The sequence below is a fragment of the Marmota monax genome, unplaced genomic scaffold (genome assembly GCF_021218885.2).
Source record: "Marmota monax isolate L192 unplaced genomic scaffold, Marmota_monax_Labrador192_F-V1.1 WCK01_AAM20220418_F8-fsc00107, whole genome shotgun sequence".
NCBI classification, from domain to species: Eukaryota; Metazoa; Chordata; class Mammalia; order Rodentia; family Sciuridae; genus Marmota; species Marmota monax.
The window spans coordinates 443,637-463,092 of NW_026693761.1; the positions used below are offsets into that span (position 1 = coordinate 443,637).

General features: G+C 37.4%; 1 protein-coding gene across 7 annotated transcripts in view; it reads left to right on the forward strand.

The window, feature by feature from the left end:
- Bbs9 (Bardet-Biedl syndrome 9) overlaps positions 1–19,456 on the forward strand; it is a 498,145-nt gene that overhangs the window by 391,797 nt on the left and 86,892 nt on the right. For all 7 annotated transcript variants that reach the window (XM_058584438.1, XM_058584439.1, XM_058584442.1 and 4 more), the window contains one exon: positions 16,580–16,802. In XM_058584438.1, coding sequence (XP_058440421.1) covers positions 16,580–16,802 — 223 coding nt within the window. The remainder of the gene's footprint in view (positions 1–16,579; positions 16,803–19,456) is intronic.

Sequence of the window (19,456 nt, forward strand, 5' to 3'; positions counted from 1 at the left end):
AACTCGTTTTTTATGTCTCCCAGCTTCCCCCTCCCCTTTAACTCTAAGAATGCTGAGTTTCCATGGATATGCAATTTCTTTCCATCAAACCAGGGCTGGTAGTGCTATTTTTTTTTTTCACTTCAAATAGTATCTGCTCTTTACCCCTCTGCCTTCCTCTTTAAAGAGGCAGATCAATTTTCATTTCCTTCCTTTTATTCTGCCTTCCATTCTCTTGTGAATTTCACCTGGGGTTATGACACAATTTACCTCTCATAGTATACTCTAAAATTGTCATATGTGCTTGTCTTATATTTCTTATAAAATAAAGATGTATTTTTTCACATCCCCACAGAATTCAAGCATTTAAGCATATAGTCATATGTAAGCAATCTAGGGATTGCTTAATAAGCCATTTATTTTCATAATGTCTTACATAATTATAGATGTTCTTCCAACAACTATGCAGTTTCTAAAAATTATTATTTGAAAAGGAAACATACTATCTCCATTTATATAACCCCTAAATATTTTGGATTGTATAAGAAAAAACTTGTTCTTTCCCATACAGATATTAAAAGATACAGATAGATTGATAGCTAGGCATGACACATATACAGTCATGTGACACTTGACAATATTTTGGCCAACAATGGATTGAATATACAACCATAAGATTATATCAATTGGTGACATGGTAGCTTTCTTAAGTTTGTTTAAGGGTACTCTAATGCTCATATGATATAGTGCTTCATGACACATTTTTCAGAATGTATCCCAGTTGTTAAGCTGTGCATGACTGTATATATATATATATATATATATATATACACACACACACACACACACACACATACACACACACACAGGTTCTTATAACTCAAAAAAGTAAACACAAAATTTTCAATATTACCAGTGATAAATATATGCAAGTGAAAGCTACTGTTATATACACTTTAGTTACATTGTTTTAACCAAATTTGTTGAAAAATGGTCCAACAAATGTGTAGTAAAATAGACATACCCATCTATTTCTGGTATGGTCTTTCCAGAGAGTACTTTAGGAATATATGGGTCATAAAACTAATCCTACATCAGATCTAAGTTAATGCACTAAAAGAAGTAAACTAAAATCCATTTGGTACCATAATGTTTATATTTATAATTATGAAGTACTGAAAGCAACTTCAATGCTAATAGTTGGAAAATAGAAACTGTGTCATATCAGTTGAATAGAATATGTACCAGACTGGGGTTCAAATTTCTTTTTGAACAAATACTTAATAGATCCGTGTCCTTAGGAAAGTTGTGGGACTTTGAGCATTGGGATGCTGATCTGTACAGAGGTAAACTAGTCCACACCCTAAGCACTGGTTCTGCTTTGAAGAGAAGGGAGAGTGTTCATTGAGATTTGGTTTCAGCTTGTTTTTACTTTATATTCTTACTGAACTAGTAAACAAATGGTACAGAAGAGGAACATGATATTAAGAATGTGAGTGAACTTGACTCTCCAGTGTCTTATTCCCAGAGTGGGATGGAAAACACAGTCTGCAGAATAAGGCATCATCCAGGTCAGAGGAATGCAGTACCACAGGCTTACATGGTTAGTCCCGGAGCTGTTACTCAAGGAGTTTCTTTCTCTTTCTGCATTTCAGGTATATCCTTTTGGGGCTGCTGCTGCCTTTTTTTTTTTTAACCACATGATCTGGACTTCATTAGCTTTGCCTGTGGCCTTCTTTAAATGATTTATTGAAACTCAATAAACATTGAAAAAAAATATATATATATACACACACACACACACACACTAAGGTTTTCTTCTTAAATGAGACATCCAAATATATATAACATCCAAATTATATTTTGTTAACACAACATAACTTAGAGTTATATCACTTGTTTAGCTTCAGTGAACTAGACCACACACTGAGCCTCCCTTGAGTATTTTATCATCATTTTAGATTTAGTGTTTTGGTGTTTAGTTATCTATGTCATCATCATCATCATCATCATCATCAACCAGAGGTGCTAAACCATATTTTTAAAAAACTGATCTGTATTGAGGGTGTAGCTTAGTGGTAAAGCATGTGCTTAGCATATGTAGTGCTCCTGGGTTCAGTCCTCAATACCACCAGGAAAAAAAAAAAAGAAACATACAAACAAAAAACTTATAACCCCATTTGGAAACTTTTCAAAGGTTTGAGGTTTCTTCAGGACACCCTTTATATACCTCTTAAGGTTTTGTGAGGAACATTGAGGTAATGTACATAAAGTGCTAAATGTGGTAGCTGGTGGGTACTCAGAATTGGGAGTTATTATTACCACTGTTTTATAATAATAAGATGCCAACCACTTTAAGTTATTATGCCATTATTTTATAAACTAGTTAGGAAAGACAACAAGAAAAACAGAAACATTGACAATTAAACTATGATATAATGGTTTTATAACTTGAAAAATTTTAATAATAATTGTAAGAGATCTTTTATGGTATAAGTACTCTTGTGCCCTAATAGGAAGACATGTGTAAGTAACATAAGCTGATTAAGGTATTCCTAAAACTTTTAAAGTTTGATTCTGCTAAATCACCTTTACACTACAGGTCATGCCAATTGTGTTTTTCCTCACAGCCTGATCTATGTGCCAGGAAGACTGTGGTTGATGCACTGTTTCTTAATGACTATGACACTGTTGCCTCCATGACATTTTTTTCTGAGCCTCTGCTATCCATTCTGAAAAATTTCTTTAAGTTAAATAAGTTGAATCATGTTACTGAAAGTTAAACAGCTTAAAATAACAGCAGGGCATTTTAGGCAAATTGATCTTTACTGTTCCAATTACAATTTTGCATGATATGCTAATTAATCAAATCACATCTATGCCAGAGATTTGGCAATTCTTTCTGATTTCAGTTGTATTTCTTGGCAAAGGATAGTCTTATATGTGCATGTATCCCAGTAACAAAGCATAACATAGTTTTTTCTACCTTTGGGTATCTTCTTGTCTTACATCCTGGGAAGCGCTTAGCTTTTGCTTTGTAAGAAAATATGGAATTGCCGTCAGTCTTCACTCATGAATGCTCACTTCAGTAATAACAAGTTAATACTTCCAACTGCTCTATTTTCATGCCTTTCTGTGAACACAGTAACTTTTTTGTTCAATGACAGGTCATAGTGTAAATTTTAAAGAAATTTTAAATGGCAGCTAGACAGGGTAGTAAGAACATGACGTATAAGTTAGTGGAAGTAACATAAAGTGAACAGCTGAGATAAAGGCTGCATATACACAGGCAGTATTAACTACAGGATGACCAAAGACTGAAGCCAGCACTCGTTGATATCACTAAGTGTTAGATGCATCCTTCAGGGATGTTAAAATGTGGAAATGTGGGGGTGGGGGGTGGGGGATGTGCCAGAACTGATGGAACATAACTATAAGAACAGAGTAAAAGAATCATAATTATGGACTTCTTTTATTAAGAGGGATCTTGCAAATAGATTAAATTTGGGGCAGGAAGTTACAGAAAAAGGCAAGGTCTTGATTTTCCATCTGGGAGCAGGCATCCTTGACCAGAAGCACATTCCATATACACAGGAAAATCTTTCAATTGTTGATTTTTTAAGATAAAGCCACAAGTAAACTGTGAGGAATAATGAAGATTTGGTCTCTATTGCTATCATTTTTAATCTGGCAGATTGTATAACATAGTTATGAAATCTAAGTTTAGATCTTACTGATATGGAGTTTGTGAGAACTGCAGGAAATGCAGATCTTCTTTCCCACCACAGTGAATAAGAATTTTCAGATGAAATCACTAATATTGTTAACAAGAGTATACTTCACTCTTTGCATTTGGAGTGATGAAATTTTCCAGCTTCTTAGGAAATAAAATCTAATTTCTATGCTTTAACTGCAGTGGTTAGTTGCTTTCTAACTCATTGGGTCTGAATTCAAGGTCATAAACATGTCCATGTAGTTTTTAGCAATCTCAGATTCAAGTCCAATAAACCTCTATAATTAGAATATTTCCTGTTTTGTAAAGAAAAAAGTAGAGGAATTAAGCATGCACATGTACAAGATGGACCTGCCTCAGACAATTCAAAAGAATGTAAGAAAACTAATTCTTCTTGAGCAGTTTCTATGCTAGGCAATGACAAGTAACTTTTGATACATTATCTCATGTTCACTATATCCCTTTGAGGAAGGAGGTGTGACAGATGTTGTATATGCACTACCCAAGTTCTTCACTTCTCATTCCTGAAAGCTTCCACTTAATGAAAACCTGCATTTTTTTTTTTTTTTTTGGCTGAGGACTTCCTCTCTGTGGTAGAGGTTATATAGCCTAGCCACCATGCTCAACCAGTTACTGACGGGATTTGGTAGATTAATACCCAGCTCCCTTCTAAATACCATCTCCCAGGGTTGTCCAGCAGGATTGAGAACCAGTTGCCTATAATGGCACCTGCTCAATAATATACCCTTTATTGACTTCTACCTCTTCCCCATCTCATTTCCCCACTCCCAGTTGGTACTTCTTGGATCATTTCCCAGGTAAACTACTTATGTTCATATCCTTATCTCAGGCCTATTAGCTCCAATATGCAGATTAAGAAATATGCCCAAGGTCACATACCAAGAAAATAACAGGAAAGATTTGACCTCAAACTAAAGGACCTCACAAAAATGAAAATCTGATACAATCAAGAAACTTTGGACGAGCTGATCATGTTGAGTTTTTATTCTTTTCCAATTTGACTACTTTAACAAGGATAAGTGTGGATTTATTGTTTTATGTTTATGTATACACTTGAGCTGGATTCTGTCCTAGAAAATGCTGACAAAATTAATCAATTTGTGGTTTGCTTCCCATAATACTAAAATGAACTCAAACTGTGTAATCAATTCTTGCCCAAAACTGATCAGAAGATACGTTATATTTTTTTTAGAGAAGTATAAAGACTTTCTGGTTTGAGAAACTTTTTTTGTTATTTTTAAAATTTTTTCTTTTAGATATATTATACATACATGGAGTATAACTTCCCATTCTTGCAGTTGTACATGATGTGGCATTATACTGGTTGTGTATTCATATAAGAGCATAGGAAAGTTATGTCTGATTCATTCTACTGTCTTTCCTATTGCCATTCCCCTACCCTTCCCTTCATTCCCCTTTGTCTAACCCAATGATCCCTCAACCCCCTAATTTTGTTTCAGCATCCACGTATCAGAGAGAACATTGAATAACTTGTATTTGATAAATAATTCTTGATGAAAGTGGGCTGGCATATGGGGGTTAAAACTAATCATTCCTAAAGCACTTTACCTATACCTTTCTGAGTACGTTTTATTTCTATGTTGTTATATTTTTAAGATTCTCATCACTGAGTATAAGGTACTGGAGTGTAAATTCCATCTCTGATTCAACTTTATTGATGTTTTTAACTTCACAGTATTTAGTGTAATGTTTTGTTCTAGTTGCCCCTAAGTATTTTAAAATAAATAAATGACTATAGTATTCAAATTAGTGCTTTATTTAATGAGAAAAGACATTTAAAATTAGAATCAATATAAGGATAAACATGCAACCTCATAAATAATTACAGCTTTGAGATTTGAGCAACTGCATTACCTTTATTTTAGCTTGATTGCTATGAAAAATGACACTAACATTGAATGATACACAACACAGTCATTTTGGGTACTATCCTACATACTTTTTCTCCAGACTTGAATTCTGTTTGAAGAAAATAGAAATGTGAATTGTATGTAGATCTTTCTGTAGCTGTTTCATACCCATTGGAAATCCTGATTAAACAGGAAGTAGGTACCCACATCTTAAAATAGTGAAGTTTCTGGGTGGTTCTAAAAAATCTGAACTAATTAAAGGGAGAAGAGAAAAATAGAAGGAAAAGTGTATTACTTTACACTTTAATCATTGGTTTTATGTGTTTTTGAGTTTGAATTTGGTCATTTTTTCCCCTTGAGTTTGGTCATTCCTGTTCTTTGAGATATTTAGTGCAGCATTGTCAGTGGAGAGATTGATGCCTGTAGTTTGCTCACATGGTGGTTCTTTAGTGCTTGGGAGTCTCTTGAATTTTCTTAGGACTCTCTCAGATATTTTGGTACTTGGGAAGTCTGTTACCCCATGTAATCTTATGATTTGATAACATCAGTAGCTGCTCCAAGTAGTCTCAGTAATGAGTCCCTGTATGATGAGCATGTATGATTTAGACTCATCAGAATCAAATCTGATCATTGTTATGTTTTCAGGAGCCATGGCCCCCCAAAGTTATTCTCAGATGTCAGTTTCAGTAGTCTATGCAGGTACTAAAAGCTTTGATGAACTCTTCTAAATGTTTGACTCAACCAGATTGACATAGATCACTCTACTCTTTTTTTCTTTTTCTTTTTTTAATTTATTCTAATTTTTATATATGATAGCAGAATGTATTTCAATTGATATTACACATATAGAGCACAATTTGTCATGTCTCTGGTTGTATACAAAGTAGAGTCACACCATTTGTGTCTTCATATATGTACGCAGGGTAATAATATCCAATGCATTCCACCATCTTTTCTACCCCCATTCCCCCTCTGTTCCCTTCCCTCCCCTTTGCCCTATCTAAAGTTCCTCCATTCCTCCCATGCCCCTCATCCCCATTATGGATCAGCATTCTTATATCAGAGAAAACATTCGGCATTTGGTTTTTTTGGATTGGTTTACTTCACTTAGCATAATATTCCCAACTCCATCCATTTACCTGCAAATACCATGATTTTATTCTCTTTTAATGCTGAGTAGTATTCCATTGTGCATATATACACATTTTCTTTAAGCATTCATCTACTGAAAGGCATCTAGGTTGGCTCCACAGTTTAGCTATTGTGAATTGTGCTGCAGTAAACATTGATGTGGCTGTGTCCCTGTAGTATGCTGTTTTTAAGACCCTTGGATATAGACTGAGGAGTGGGATAGTTGGGCCAAATGGTGGTTACATTTCCAGATTCCCAAGGAATCCACATACTGCTTTCCATATTGGATGTACCATCTTGCAGTCCCACCAGCAATGTATGAGTGTGCCTTTTTCCCCACATTCTTGCCAGCACTTATTGTTGTTTGTATTCTTAATAGCTTCCATTCTGACTGGAGTGAGATTAAATTTTAGAGTAGTTTTGATTTGCATTTCTCTAATTGCTAGAGATGTTGAACATTTTTTCATATATTTGTTGATTGATTGTATATCATCTTCTGAGAAGTGTCTGTTCAGTTCCTTGATCCATTTATTGATTGGGTTATTTGGTTTTTTGGAGTTTAGCTTTTAGAGTTCTTTATATACCCTAGAGGTTAGTGTTCTATCTGATGTGCAAGTGGTAAAAATACATGAATTCAACAAAGTAGCAGGATACAAAATCAACACCCATAAATCAAAGGCATTTCTGTATATCAGTGACAAATCCTCTGAAAGGGAAATTAGGAAAACTACCCCATTTACAATAGCCACAAAAAAAGTATAATACTTGGAAATCAACCAAATAAAAAAGGTGAAAGACCTCTACAATGAAAACTACAGAACACTAAAGAAAGAAATTAAAGAAGACTTTAGAAAATGAAAAGCTCTCCCTTGTTCTTGGATAGGCAGAATTAATATTGTCAAAATGACCATACTACCAAAAGCACTATACATATTTAATGCAATTCCAACCAAAATCCCAACGACATTCCTCATAGAAATAGAAAAAGCAGTCTTGAAATTTATCTGGAAAAATATGAGACCCAGAATAGCTAAAGCAATCCTTAGCAAGACTTTAAACTATACTACAGAGCAATAGTAACAAAAACAGCATGGTATTGGCACCAAATTAGATGGTAGACCAATGGTACATAACCCACATAATTACAGTTATATTAGACAAATGTGCCAAAAACGTACATTGGAGAAAAGGTAGCCTCTTCAACAAATGGTGCTGCCCAAACTGGAAATCCATAGGCAACAAAATGAAATTAAACCCCTATCTCTCACCAGGTACAAAACTCAACTCAAAGTGGATAAAGGACCTAGGGATTAAACGAGAGACCCTACATCTAATAGAAGAAAAAGTAGGCTCAAATCGCCATCATATCAGATTAGACACCTACTTCCTTAACAAGACTTCTATAGTGCAAGAATTAAAATCAAGAATTAATATTGTGGCCATAAATTTTCTAGTGGAAGAAGTCATTTCTAAATCTCAATATAGTAAAAGGACCCTAAGCAGATCTTCTCAAAAAAGATTGAAAGATATACATAATGAAATGGGAAAGAAGTGCTCCATAGTGTAGTGGTCAAAGAAATGGGACTTATAGCCCTGGATTTCATTATTGCTACTATTGTTAATAATTAAGTCATTTGTAATGAAATACCTTACATCTAGAGCCTCATTTGGAGATCATGACACCTATCTTATAGGCTAGTAAAGAGGATGAACTGAAATGCTATTTGTAAAATTCTTTTAAAAGATTGTTTTTTAGTTACAGATGGTCACAATAACTTTGTTTTATTTTTACGTGGTGCTGAGGATCAAACCTGGGGTCTCACACATGCTAGACAAGCACTCTACTGAACCACAACCCCAACCTCTATTTATAAAATTCTTAGCACATTTTCTATCATATAAGAGGTCCTTACATTCAAAGTGTTTTACTCTTTGTTGTTGCTGATATTAATCAAGTGAACTTGCACAGAAGAAATAAACCTTCAGAGAAGACTCTCACAAATAAGAAACATGGCATGGAATTAACTACCTGCAGTTACTAAAAAGAAGTCTCATTAAATCTCAACAAGCACCCAGGAAGAAAAATACTGTTGTAGCTTCTTACTGATGAGATAACTGAGACCTAGAAAATTAAAGTAAGTTTCTCAGATACAGAAAGCTTATGTTTGTTTAAGCCTTAATAAGTCAGAAGCTTATGTCTTCTCATTTCCAATATGTACTTTTCATAGCCTCTTTGTGAAAATATATTAGCATATATAAATATATATTAGCAAGTATGGTGTGAGCTGGTGAATATGGTGGTACTGTGCAGCATGTGACAGCACACATCTAATGATCTCAGGAGGAAAGTAACCTCAAATTTGGGGTTCACCATCATGCTCCTCCATTATTCCCTAGATCTTTATCTAGTACTTTTTTTTTTACTATCTTGTTAGCTTTCCTGTGCCTTTGAAGAAATTTTTAATTTTTTTTCTAAGTATTCTTAGAAAATTGGTCCAAATGATTCAACTTACCATCACCAGAATCAACTTTCCCTTGGACTCCCTCATTATCAATTTGATTTTCCTGTCTTTAATTCTTTTGTAAGTTGCTTCTGAATAGTGCATGTGACTGGAAGCTTTTGCCTGAAGCAAATTTCAGTGCTTAATCAATGAGATTAACTCTTTCAGATTTTATTAATGCTTTGTTTTATTTTTTAAACTGATTATGGCCATCCAGGATCAAGTTTCTTAATAATGTAGGTAATTTGCTTTTTATTCCTCAACCTAAAACCATAGGGTCAGGATGGGAGTACAGGTTAATTGCAAATTTCTTGACAAAGTATAAGCTTTTTGGGGGGGGGAAGATCAGGGTCAGTTGGTTTGAAGCAGTCTTGTGCTTCTGCTTATACTGCAGCTCTGTGAAGGTTGCTTAACTTTTGTTTGTTAAACAGGTTTTGATTTTCATCCAGTAACAAGCAGTGTGCTTGATTTTTCACAAAGTAGTGTGGATAGGTTTCCACCTCCATCTAATTTTGGTTGAAACCTCAGATTTTTACAGCTTTGGAGTCATGACAAAAGAAATTCAGAATTCCAAAAGCCCAACAAGATCAATTTAAAATAAAAAAGAATGATATTGGGGAATGAGAGTGAGTGGTTTACATGTACAGTTTTCTTCATTTTATTAGCAATGATTTGAAAAATTTCAAGCTTTTTTCAATGCTTTATTTTATAAAAATCAATGAGTATGATTTCAAATTCATTGATACCATATAGACTATACAACTTAGTTTCACGTTATAATTTTATTTTATATTTCAGATTCAAAGAGCTGTTTCAGATGACTAACAGCTCAAGGGTGACTAGCTCAATATTTTGAACCCTCTTTACATGACAGCTCCCTATATTGACTGAATACAGTCTATTCCTTGGAAATAATCTGAACATAGGTAAATACTATTCCTTCCACAATATGTAATTTACAACTAACATACAAAGTTTTATTTGGGTTTATAATGGCCCTTCATACAATTATTTTTACTTTGTTTTGCTTATTATATTAGAAAGCAGTACAAAATAATGCTGATTATGTTCTGTGGGTCAAATAAATAGCCAGACTTTCTAGTATGAATCCTGTACATCTATGCAAGAGAAAATTTATTTCCCTTTAATACAGTCTTTAAAAGATAAGTAAATATGATGTAAAGGTTGTTTTGCCTTGATGTAATGCTAGACAGGCATTGTGTATGACAGTCTTCTTTCCTCAACTGAAACCTGGGCCATGGCCATATAGTTTCCATTTGTTTCTTTAGACTGATCTTCTTTTTTATCCTTTTTCTTTCCTTGAGAGTTAAGTTTTGCACATTGGTAATAAACAGTGCTATGGCACTTGGTGGGTTTTCCATATACTACTACAATTAAGAATGTGGTAGTGTTTCTATTATAAACAAGTTTTCAGGAGTTTATAATTTGTAAAAAAAAATTAAAGATGTTGTTTTGCACATTGGTTTTCAATGTTATACTTATTTTTTTTTGTTATTTAAAGAGAAAGCAGGATTGAAGCTATAGAAGACAGAATAAAAGTTGTGTGTGGGGAGAATTTAATGAAAATCAAAGGAAGATCCATAGAATAGAGGAAAGCATCACTAGGGGTGAGAGGTGAGGAGGGAGGGGGGAATTGCTGGGGAGCCAAATTGGTCAAATTATATTGTTATATTGTTTGCATATACTAATGTGTAACAACAAAGACCACCATTGTGTATGACTATAATGTACCAATAAAAATGTGGAAAAAGATAGAATTAAATATATTCACTGGTTCCATATTGTCTTCTAATTAAGATTCCAGAGTGCATTATCACCTTTGAAGGATTGACATAGTGAATAATGTTATTCCTGTTTTTATGGAGACCTCAGATATACCTTAGGAAGATTGAGTGAATGGGACAGAGGAGGTGAATGAGGATAAGTCAGAACCCAGAAGGGGCAGCTATCTTAACTCACTTGTTTTAATTTACAGGTATCCTGGGAATATTCTCATTTTATTTTTTCTTTGGTTTATTTGATTAATACCCTAAGGAGTTAATTTTACAAAATGGGTTAGACTTTTTGCTTCTTACTGTTTCTGATAAGCCACTTGCTTGGTACTGATATTTGGGCACCGTGACCAGTGGAGACTAGCAGGATAAGTAGAGCAGAGCAATCAGAAACTCAGCTGCAGCTCTCTGGTCTTGTAGTTAAAAAATAACCTGTTTGACTTCTGTCAGGAGGATTAGACTAAGCAAGGCCAGGAACTTCAATGTAAAGAGCTGACCCATGGAAACAGGGCACACTTGGGTATCACCCTGGTACCCAAAGACATCTGTGATCCCCATGTAGTATAAGAGGCTTTGCAGAGGCAGGTGAAACAGGGAAGCTGAAAACTGGGTAGCCTTTTGTGGATACCCATAGCAAGAAACTGGGCATTGGAGAAACAGGCAGTAAGGCCACAGACAGAGTCCAGTTCATTGGAGGGCATCTGGCAAAGATCAAGGCAGCCCAGTCTGTCAGAGTGACACTTTAAGTAGGCTCCCAAGAAAGGGACTCAGGCAATGGACTAAGACAAAAATAAAGTTCCCACAGTGATGTGTCCCACATTCAGCTTCATTTTGTGTCATTGTGACAAAATATCCGAGATAAACAGCTTAAAAGGAAGAAAGGTTTATTTCGACTCATGGTTTTGACGTTTCAGTTCATGATTGGCTGACTCTATTTCTTTGGGGCCTTTGGCAAGGCAGAACATTATGGTGGTGAGCACATGGTAGAACAAAGCTAGTCACTTCATGGAATCCAGGAAACAGGGAGAGAGAGAAGAGGAGACTGAGTCCCCTGTACCCTTCAAGAGGATGTACTCAGTGACCTATTTCCTCCAACTAGTTCTACCCCTAAAGTTTGCACTACCTCCCCATCATGCCACCAACTGGGGACCCAGCCTTCAGCACTTGAGTTTTGGGAGAATATTTAAGATCCAAACCATAAAGTGTGGGTATAGACAAGGTCTTGGGAATTAAGGGAAAACCCAGTTATTAATACTAGAAAATGTGAACACACCCTTCCCAAACCTAATGACTAAGTTAATTTCCAATACTTAAAGTAGAATAACACATATGTTTAAATTCCTTCCTGCCTTTAGTTCTTCCTCTATCTACCTGCTGTTGTTTTCTAAAAGTCATACATAGGTCAGTCAACTGAGATTTTAGAGTTTAACATGTAGATTTGAGAACTAAAACAAAACCCAGTTCTCACTGAAGGGTATATGCTTAGTTCCCTTCCAGATATTTTTGGAGATATTTCCTCTGTATTAAGATTTACTTTCACTCTCCTACATGCAGCTTTAAAGGATAAGTTAGGTATGTGCATGTGAGGCATGTAGGTATGTTTAGATATGGGCTGTAAATAAAAATGATAGACTCAGACACCAAAATAGCTTACTTTTAAGGTACTTCTCACATGTAGTTTCTATATTCCACACAGTTTTGTTTAATATTTCATTAGGTAGGTATGTTACATGGTGGATTAATGAATTGTATTTTTATGTAAACTAAACTCCCATTTCAAAGGCTCCTCTTGTCTCATAAATATATTCTCTTTGATTATCATATTTGAATTTATGTAGCAATTCAGACCTTGCAAATAATAACTCTGTATTTTAGTAGCAATCTCTCTGAAGTATTGGCATCATGCTTCATTCTATTCCATGCCAAATATCTAAATATGACGTGATTTTTTACTTGATTTGCAAGTTGGAAGTAGGCAAAGAAATTCTATTGAGGTACTTCTATGCTAACTAAATTCCGTACCTACTTAAATTATCTAATAAACTGCTGTAATCTACTTACTAATACAGAAGTTTGCGTAGATGAATAGTCTATCGGAGAGTGAAAACTGTATTCGTGCTGAAATGACCACAGAGGATACAAATGTCAAAATATACTCAAAGGATTTTTTCTTCTTATACTCCAGAGATCTTTGTCAAAGGCACCAAAAGCAACTTGAAAATTTGTCTTCTCCAGTAACATCTGGGTTGCTTTTTTGGTCTTTCCTTGTCTCATTTCATTATTATTGGGATGAAGAGTCAATTTTTGATATTTGTCTAATTTAGATTTTAGTAGTAGTAGAGAGATATCTTTGTAGTAACTAGTGGTTTATTATTCTTTAGTGGTTAGGAAACTGTTTTTGCAGTCTTTGAGGTCTTCTTGAGAGGATTTTCCAGTCATTTTAAAATCATTATTTCCTAATTTTCGTAGTTACATCAATAAAGGGACAATAGAAATGGGTCAGTAGATGAAAGAATCTGGATTAATGGATTATGTCAATCAATGTCAAGTTCTGCAGTAGTTGTAGAGTCTGCACTTTGGTCTAATGAAGCTGCTGTGTGAGCCAAGAAGGGAAGACAGTGGCGAGTGTGGCAGGGCCTAGGCTTGAAGTGTTCGTGTATACATTGTGAAACAAGAGCATGGTGCAGCAGCCAAGAGAGCAGAAGCCAGGCTGGCAGGTAGGATCCCCAGAAAACAGGAGGGAGGCCAGTGTCCCAGCCTGTACTACCAGGCCCAGCCTGGTGTCCTGGGGTCAGTTTGGGGTTCTCTCCTTAGCTGCATAAATTTTTAAGTGTTTAAAATTGGAACCCATTCAAAGAAGAGTGGTTTGGATGGAGAGAAAACTTGAAACCATGTTTATATAAGGAAGAGCTGGAGGAACTGGGATGTTTATTCTGGAGGAGAGGGTACAGAATTGCTGTCTTCACAGATATAAAGGGCTGTCATGTATAAGAGAGTTTAGACTGATTTTGCATGGTTCTGGAGGTTAGAACAAGGGCCACTGAAGCCAACTTCGGTTTAGAAAGCAAATAGCTTTCTGTTGGTTGCACATGTCCTGAGAGGAGTGAACTGCCTCAAAAAGTAACATAAATCTTGGGCCAGGCACAGTGGTACATATCTGTAATCCCAGAGGCTGGGGAGACGTGAAGCAAGAGGATGGTGAGTTCAAAGCCAGTCTCAGCAATTGTTCTTAGTGAGGCCCTAAGCAACTTAGTGAGACCCTGTCTCAAAATAAAATATAAAAAGGGATGGGGATGTGGCTCAGTGGCTGAGTACCCCTGGGTTCAATCCCTGGTACCACCCCCCCAAAAAATAATATAATTTTGGATTTTGAAGATATTCCTGTCTGGGCAGATGGTTGGTATTATCTAAAGGATCCTGGGAAAATCCCACAAGACTTAACTTAAAGATCTCCAAAACCCTCCCAACTCTAGCATGCTGGTTCTATATCCTACCATCTCAGTCCTGCAAACATATTTCTTGACCACTGTCAGTGCACCAAGTACAATGATGTGGATCATTCCCAGCACTCCAGTTGGGGAAGCTAGACTTGCAAACAGCAACCCCAGCATTGGGTGAGGTGTGCTAGAGCCCTGAAGAGGGCCTGTGAATGTCATCCTTAGGTGCCAGTGCCTGAGCTGAGGTGAAAGTGGGAGTCAGTCAGGTAAAGAGTAGGAGTAGGGTATAGCAGCATGAGAACTGAACATGTGAGAGGCCTGAGCAGGAGGGAGCGTGGGTGCAGGTGGGTGGGAAGATAGTACAGTGGAGCAGAAGCTGGGGCAGAAAGAGCCTTAAATACTAAACTTAGCATTTACATATAGGAGTTGAAGCTTGGGAATAACATCATCTGATTTGCATATTTCAAAAGTGCCTCAAAAACAAGGTTGAAGATGGAGTGGCAATAACAGTGAGGGCTTCCAGAGCCACGTGTCATCCAAGTCTCAGATTTATCACCTCTATTGTAAGGGTATTGAACTATTCTGGAATATTGTATGAGAATAACTTCTTTTTCTGTCTCTCTTTGCATAGCACTTTGAGTATATGGCCCATGGTGCTCTTGGCCTTGTCAGCCTGTGGGTACGAATGGCACTTTTTTTAATGCTGAATGGATATATAAATAAATCCACTTCAGGTCAAGATATTACAAGTCTTAAATTCTTAATAGCAAGGCTTTGAAAGGAAACAAGAAGCTGAATGTAACAATGCCTGCAGGAAGTACTGTATACAATATTATTTCCTTAAAGGAATAGCAGAGGAGGAAAAAACATAATTTGATCACTCTTTTCACATTTCAGTACTCAAAACTTTATCCCAAACAGGAAAAGCAAATCCAGAAACTTCTGCCTGCTCATGATCATTGCTGAAGGGTGTTCTTTAAATGACATAATTACTCTCCCAGAGACAGGCTGGGGGTGACGGAAAACTACTCTCCCAAGAGGCTGGCTGAGGAGAGAGTTTAGGAAGCAGGAAAGTCAGCAAGCGGATGGCCTCTGAGGTTCTGGCTTCAAGTCTGTGATGTTGCTGTGGAACTGAAAGAGTTCTAGACACCAACGCCCAAATTTCATTCAGGCTTCCCTGTTGCTCAGTACCTCAAACCCCCATGAAGATCTTACCCAGGAATCTCTGGGCCTCCTGGGATGCCTAATGGAAGTCCATCAATTGATCCATCCTGCTCTTTACCCCCTCACCACCCACTCCTTATTGCAAATCTTATCTGTACCCACCTGAAGGTGACCCTGCCTGTGCCAGTCCTGCTGGTGATAGCATCCTCTGTGGCAATGCTGAGGACCTTCCACAGCACCGCTGTTCCTAGGATCACAGCCTTCATGGTACTAAGGTGATGCTGTACTTCTCCAGGTCTTCACCACAGCACAGTCACACTATTCCCAACAAAAGCAGGCTAAATGGTTTCTTGCTTTGTGTTACTTTTTTTGTCACTTGAGTGAAATGGGACTAGAATGGGCCCTTGTGTCTCACAAAATCCATCTTGAAATTAGCTCCTTTGGTTTTTTTGCCTGCAACCCCATGGCTGTGTCACTGGAAGCTGACACATCAGGGTTTTATCTCCATTTCAGTTTCTCCCAAGGTATCCATAGGTCCTGTCTAGGTCCTGCCTGTTGGGCCAGCTCTCCTTTGGCAGAAGTATAAAGCAAAACAGACGATGCTTCTAGCAGCTTCCCCCACCAGATCATCAAACAGACCTGCACTGGAGATTAATCTTATTGTTACTGATTATTCTGTGCCTGACACGGTGCTAAGAGCTTCTCATATATCATCTCATTTAATCACCCCAACCCTCGTGGAGGATGAGGCCAAGAGGAATTAGTAACCTTTTCAGGGTCAAACAGCTGACAGAGCTAGAATTCAAAATGTGTCTGGTCTGGAGTATTGCAGGGACCAAGCTTTTTTTCCAGAACCTGAACATAATAAACACTCAATCATTTGGATAACCTGGTTAACAGTAAAGTGCCCACTTGGCTCATTGTCATCCTCCCTGGCTTTTGCATACAGGGTTGGGAAGAAACGGTGGATGCTGCCATTTCTCACTTATTGAAGACCTGCCTATCAAAGAGTTCAAAGGAACAGGCTTTGAACCTCAACAGCCAGCTGAACATACCTAAAGACACAAGCCGACTGAAAAAACACATCACCTTGCTTTGCGATAGATTAGCCAAAGGTGGCCGTCTCTGCTTAAGTAATGATGCTGCAGCCCCACAGACTATGGTCATGCCAGGTAAGAGCTTTGTCCACGCTCCCTAAGCGCAATTTTACTTTCCTCAAATTAAAGGAATGTGCTTGTGGTTGTGTTTGGGGTTTAAATTTCATATTAAAGTGATGATAGCCAAGAAAATTGCTTTCACGTTTCCCCTCAGATATCCCAGGGTAACCACTTGGATAAATATTCTTGGGGCATTTGCTTGCTAGACAGGTCTAGAATGGTATGTCTCTTTTCTTCCCTCTGCTTTTAAGTATATGATCCATTTTGTTTTGCTCCTAACCAATAAAAAGTGGATTAGAGAATAAAACTGTTTTTAAGGAAAAGGTTTACTAAATGTGATCTCACAATACCATATTTCGTGAATGTAAATAGCATGATACAAGGAGCTAATGTAATCCAGATGAGTTAGGTCCCTTCTGCTGTTTGCTTGGACTGTGGTCATCTGAATAAGGAGGAAGAGACAAAGGGAAAGACCTGGGATCAGGAGATGTGAGCAGGCTTCAGGGCCAAGGTAAGGAGGAGGAGGAGCCTGTGGGCCAGGGTAGAGGAGGAGCTCTAGCTTGTCCCAATGTAGACAGTCAGTGAGGGTCATAGGCACCCAGGTCGGCCCTTCTCATTTCAGGGGGTTGGGAGGGGTGCTCGACAAGCTGTCAATCTCACTGCACTCAGGTCTGTCAGAGCCAGCAATCTTGGAAGTCCCACTTTCCTCTTCCTACCCTCTCTAAGGCAGCAGCAGGGAGCATAGTATAAGTGAATTTATTAAGTGTGACAGCTGTGGCATCTATTTCTCTAAGACAAGAACCATAGTTTAGGAAGTGATGTGGTTTTCTCTTCTTCCTTCTTAACATGCCTTTTGTCTACTTCCCCTCCTCCCTTGCTGATGCTCTTGCTGTTGCCTTCTTTTTCCCCTTAATCAGCATTCCTAGAAGTAAAAAGGAATGTGAGCGAAATCTTAAAAAGATAAACATGGAGACAGCATAACATAATCTAATAAGCACAGACTCTGGAGGCAGACAGACCAATGTTTGGATCTTGCCTCTATCCCATGCTACTTATAGATATGTTTCTTAACTTTTCAATCTCAAGTTTTTTCCTCTGGAAATAGAGTATAATAAAGTCTGCCTTATTGCCAGGGCCTTATGTGTTTGTAAAGCACCTGCTACAATGCTGGGAATAGAGAAACACTGAAGAAACTCAAGCGATAATTATTGCCATTGTTATCAGTATATGTATAATTCAGCCTCTAGATTTTGCAGTGAGGAAATAGCTGGTTTAGAGTCATTGGATTCTATAGTCTTTGACTTGAAATACTTTGACCTGAACTACACAGAGAAATCAACTTTTACTTCAAAAGAATATTTCTTATTTGGCCTTTTCAAATAGAAATGCTTTTCCACGGAGAGACAGTTCTGATATGGTTTGCCTTTATGTGGGCCCTCTTCATCTTGCTCTCATGACATCCTCCAAACTAGTCTTCTGGCCTCTGTTTGTCTATCTTCTGTCCAGTATTGTAGAAGAAATTATTTATTTATATCCTAAGAAATAAATAGTATCTTAATGAGATAATAATTGAAAACTCTTCACTATAATTGGCACATAGATTATGGCTTTCCCTCCATATTCAGGGGAAATGCTGAATATATGAAGGAGAAAATCTGAAGGAAGATGGGCTTAGCCCACCTGATTGGCTGGTCCCCTGCCAGTCCACGCTGCAGCAGTCCTGAGTTTCCTCTGCAGACCCTTGTCTGAGCCTCTGTAGGAGCAGCTATTAGGAGTCTATAGACAAAGCTAGCAAAAGCCCAGGGGTTTCCTCAGTCACATTTACTGATTATGGAACTTTAGTCATTGTAATTTAAATGACTAAGCAATTTAAGGTCTATTTCCATATCTATAATAAGGAACACTTAAGATTTCAGAGCAAAATCTTTGAATGTGTGGAGGGAAGGGATGAAGGAAAGGGGGAAGAGATGCATGGGAGGAAGAAATAAAGGAAGAAAGATGGAAAATGTTTTCACAGCCCAGAAGCCTATGAGCCCTCTGTGTCTCACGCCAGTCTAGTTGAGTTCTTTCACTGGGAAGATTAGGCTGTGTGTGCTGCCTGTCACAATCATATTGTCAAAGTCACATTCTTGTCACAGTATTGTTTGCTCTTACTTTCTGATAACTCACTTTGCAACTCTGTGGTCCAGTGACTCTACCCTACTTGTCTCAATCTGATTACAATAGTGAGTTTACTTCAGAGTGAGTTTACTGCCAAAGTGTTTCAGGCAATGAGTGCTCACTTATCTGCCTATGACACTTTTCCTCTCTAGAACTCAGCATTTTCACATACTTTATCTCTGTACTTGGCCCATTTTCGAGGTAGAAGAGACATGTAGAAGTGTAGTTATTTTACAGATGGAAAATGGAGGCAGTAAAGGTGAGATATTTGCCTGGAGTTACATGATTGCTAAAAGGTTTAGACCTAGCATCCAAATCTCCCTGTCCACTGTGTTGCCCTGTAGACCACACAGACTACAGTGGTACAAATCTGCTTCTAAGCAGAGCCTCCTCCTGTGTAAGCAGTTCCTGAACTGCCTTCTTTTGCTTAAATTGGTCCAGCAATGTTGGGGTGGGGGAAAGCCAAGACATGGCTTTACGCAGTTTCTTTTCTGTGAGGAATATATTAA